The 3,635-nt window shown below is 39.7% G+C and overlaps 1 protein-coding gene across 1 annotated transcript; it reads right to left on the bottom strand.

The window, feature by feature from the left end:
- Positions 1–979: 979 nt before the first annotated feature.
- LOC122687399 (keratin-associated protein 21-1-like) lies at positions 980–1,623 on the bottom strand. The gene has a single exon (XM_043892877.1). It carries the CDS (start codon positions 1,582–1,584, stop codon positions 1,288–1,290), a length of 297 nt encoding a protein of 98 aa, XP_043748812.1. The 5' UTR covers positions 1,585–1,623; the 3' UTR covers positions 980–1,287.
- Between the last annotated feature and the right edge of the window lie 2,012 nt (positions 1,624–3,635).

The raw sequence follows: 3,635 nt of genomic DNA, 5'->3' as shown, positions 1-3,635 counted from the left end.
GAGCCCAACTTGCATGAAATAGTCCCTTAGTATCTCTAATTTTCTTGAAGAGATCTCTAGTCTTTCCCATTCTATTGTTTTCCTCTATTTCTTTGCACTGATCACTGAAGAAGGCTTTCTTATCTCTCCTTGCTATTCTTTGGAACTCTGCATTCAAATGGGTTTATCTTTCCTTTTCTCCTTTGCTTTTCACTTCTCTTCTTTACACAGCTATTTGTAAGGCCTCCTCAGACAGCCATTTTACTTTTTTGCATCTCTTTTTCTTGGGGATGATCTTGATTCCTGTCTCCTGTACAATGTCACAAAGTCCGTCCATAGTTCATCAGGCACTCTGGCCATCAGATCTAGTCCTTTAAATCTATGTCTCACATTCACTGTATATTTGTAAGGGATTTGATTTAGGTCATACCTGAATGGTTTAGTGGTTTTCCCCACTTTCTTCAACTGAAATCTGAATTTAGCAATAGAGGAGTTCATGATCTGAGCCACAGTCAGCTCCCAGTCTTATTTTTGATGACTGTATAGCGTTTCTCCATCTTTGCCTGCAAAGAATATACATTCCTTAGTTCTTTATTCTCAAGTGCCTAACACCCAACACTGCTCCCAATTTCTCATTACTTCTGGGAAGTATCCTTCTATCCCATTATTCCATCAGGAAGTCAGGTCATCTCTCCTCTACCTGGACTTTGTCATGGCCACTTGAATGTGTCATTCTGCCTCCACTCCGTTCTCGACATGATGAGATTTGCAAAGCTCGGTTCTCAAATACTGTGAGATTTGTGCCTGGGTATGTGAGTGCCTGAGCATATGAGATACAAGAAATAGTTGGAGAAGGTATTATTTTTTGTGCAAATACGAGAAGAAATGCTTGTATTACATCAAAGAACTCAAGGTTCAAGCACTCTGTTAGCCTAGTCTTCGAAAGAGGCCATAGCACCTCAAGAAAGACTAATTCATAAGCAGTACACAGAGATTTGTTAGAAGCAATGAGCCATTTTTATTGAGAATGAGGGGTTATCCATGCTATAGAATATTAGGGTCATTAACATAGTCATAACAGAGACTCAGAGATTAAGGTAGTAGAGGCTAACATTTGGAAGAGTCAGATGATATCACCACTGAACTTCAGACCTCAAGGACGTCAATCGAAAAATGGATAGTCGGAGGTCAAAGCCTCTGTCAGAAATGCAATTTCTTGCAAGTGCAAATCATGGGTACAGATCCTCGAAGCAGTATTATCTTTAGATTCCTCATTTCAGAAGCAAATTAGGCTAAGATGGTGATGTTCTAGCAGCAAGAAGAATAATATCTCCTGTAGCAAACTGGCCAGTAGCTGCTAGAGCCAGAGCCATATCCACAGCCATATCCGGTTCCATAACCACAGCCATAATAGGGGCTAAATCCACAGCCATATCCTGTTCCATAGCCACAGCCATATCCTGAGCCGTATCCACAGCCATATCTAGCTCCATATCCACAGCCATATCTAGCTCCATATCCACAGCCATAGTAGGGGCTGAGTCCACAGCTATAGCTGTTTCCACAGCCATAGCCACAGGAGTTGCCATAGTAGTTACAACACATGTTGTCAAGGGAAGAGGATTCAGGTGGACTGTGAGAGGATGTTTCTGAAGTATGTGTCTTCTCCTTCCCGTGGACCTTTATATACTGTCAGTAATTGGCAGAGCATACCATTCATTCCCTGACATAGACAACAAATATGGAAGCAACATTATGAGCCAGTCACGTCGCCACTGACAGTCAATAATGTTTGCTTAAAATAGTTCATTATTTTGGAGACTCCTGGTTTGTTTTAAGAGCTTCACTTTAATTTGTTCTGCTGACAAACTGTCTTAGGAGAATCTTGTGACCCAAAGCTGGTCATTTTCAAAACCTCCCATCATTTAACATATCTTATAAGACAAGCTTGTTGGGGAATGTCAGATAATTTTGCCTCCTTTTCTCTCTCATTTTCCCAAAATACCTGCTTCTGACCACAGGAAAAGGAATATTCCTGTCTCCTTTCCTGAATCATTGCAACTTCCTGTCCGTTTTCTCCTACTTTTCTGCACTCCTTACTCCTGCCTTGTCCAAATCTCCTCAAATCCTAAGAATCTGATCAGTATCTGATAATTCAAAATGAAGTCCATTCCCTGGAAGAGTGAATACTTACAGTTGTGGAGACAGTATACTATATGTGTTTTTTCTTATAGTTTCTTCTTCCATGCACCAGGCAATGGAAGGTCCTGTTCAAGTGGGGCAGCCCTCTTTTTCTCTCTCTCTTTTGTAGCTACCTGAGTATCACCATTGAGGAGACTTTAACAATTTAACCAACTTTATTTGGCTGAAGAATCAGAAGACCTCAGTTAGACCAGAAACTAATTTTTTCACATACAGCCTTATCAGAGTTTTGTGTTATGAGATGTTAGTCCATTCCCCTCATTCAATCATTCTTTCCTTCTTCTATCACTACTGTTCCTTACACATTTAGTTCAAATGCTAAAGGTAAGTAGGTCACTTTGATACTTACAGCAAAAGGCCATCTTCAGGTCCTAATACACTCATGACATCAAGTACCACAAAACTCAATTTTATCCTTATTCATATGTACATTAATCAGAAGTTTTCAACCTCCTATAAAAATGTTCATTGTGACTTTGAAATATATGTCTCCTTTCTTCTAAGTAATCCTCTCTAACACACTTACCTTTTTGACATGTAAAAGAGGAAAATGAGTATCATTTCTTCTGCATTAACATTTTTCTTGCCACCAAATTTCTAGGCTTAAAGAAACTATTTGTACATCAAAACTCAGTTCTGTAATCAGCTCCTGTGAGATGCCTTTCCTCCATGTTATTGTCTGAACTGGATCATCCTCCTCTTGGCTTCTGGGGCTTCCCTGGTGGCTCACGAAAGAATCTGCCTGCAATGCAAGAGATGTAGGTTTAATCCCTGGGTCTTGAAGATCCCCTGGAGGAGGAAATGGCAACCCCCTCCAGTGTTCTTGCCTGGGAAATCCCAAGGACAGAGGAGCCTGGTGGGCTATATAGTCAATGGGGTTCAAAGAGTCTGACATGACCTAGCAACTAAGCTGCCACCACTGCTCTTGGCTCCTATGTGCAGACACATGTCGGAGCACTTGTCAAAGTTTATTGAACCTAGGTCTTGCCTTACTAATTGAAATGTAACTTCATACCAAACTTTCAAACTTTCATGACCAAACATTCAGTCCAAAAAAAACTGTGTTGCTTTGTTTGTTTGTTTTTGTTTGCTTATCTTAGTTTCTAGATTTTATTTAAATCAACTTTTTTGAATCTGGTAGACTCCAAAACTTAGATTATTTTTCACTGTAACAGCCATGAAATCCAAAATGGAGGGAGTATAAAGTCAAGAAGATCATTCTTTTCACTGGATATACTTGAATTTCAACAACAAAGGAATGAGTGGTGATTGAGTACTTCATTGAATGCCTTTAACAGGGATTTTCACAAGGCTGCCAACTTCAGTTTTTGAGAAGTTTCATTATCAGACATTTTTCCTTCAGTTGAGAAATCATTCTACCGATTTTTCTGATATTGGTCACTGGTCTAATCTTAACACTCTGCTATGTTTCATCCCTAACCATAAACATAAAG

Source organism: Cervus elaphus, chromosome 31 (assembly GCF_910594005.1).
Source record: "Cervus elaphus chromosome 31, mCerEla1.1, whole genome shotgun sequence".
Lineage (NCBI taxonomy): Eukaryota > Metazoa > Chordata > Mammalia > Artiodactyla > Cervidae > Cervus > Cervus elaphus.
Note: the sequence above shows the minus strand (reverse complement) of the source record. Positions and strands in the feature narration are given on the sequence as shown.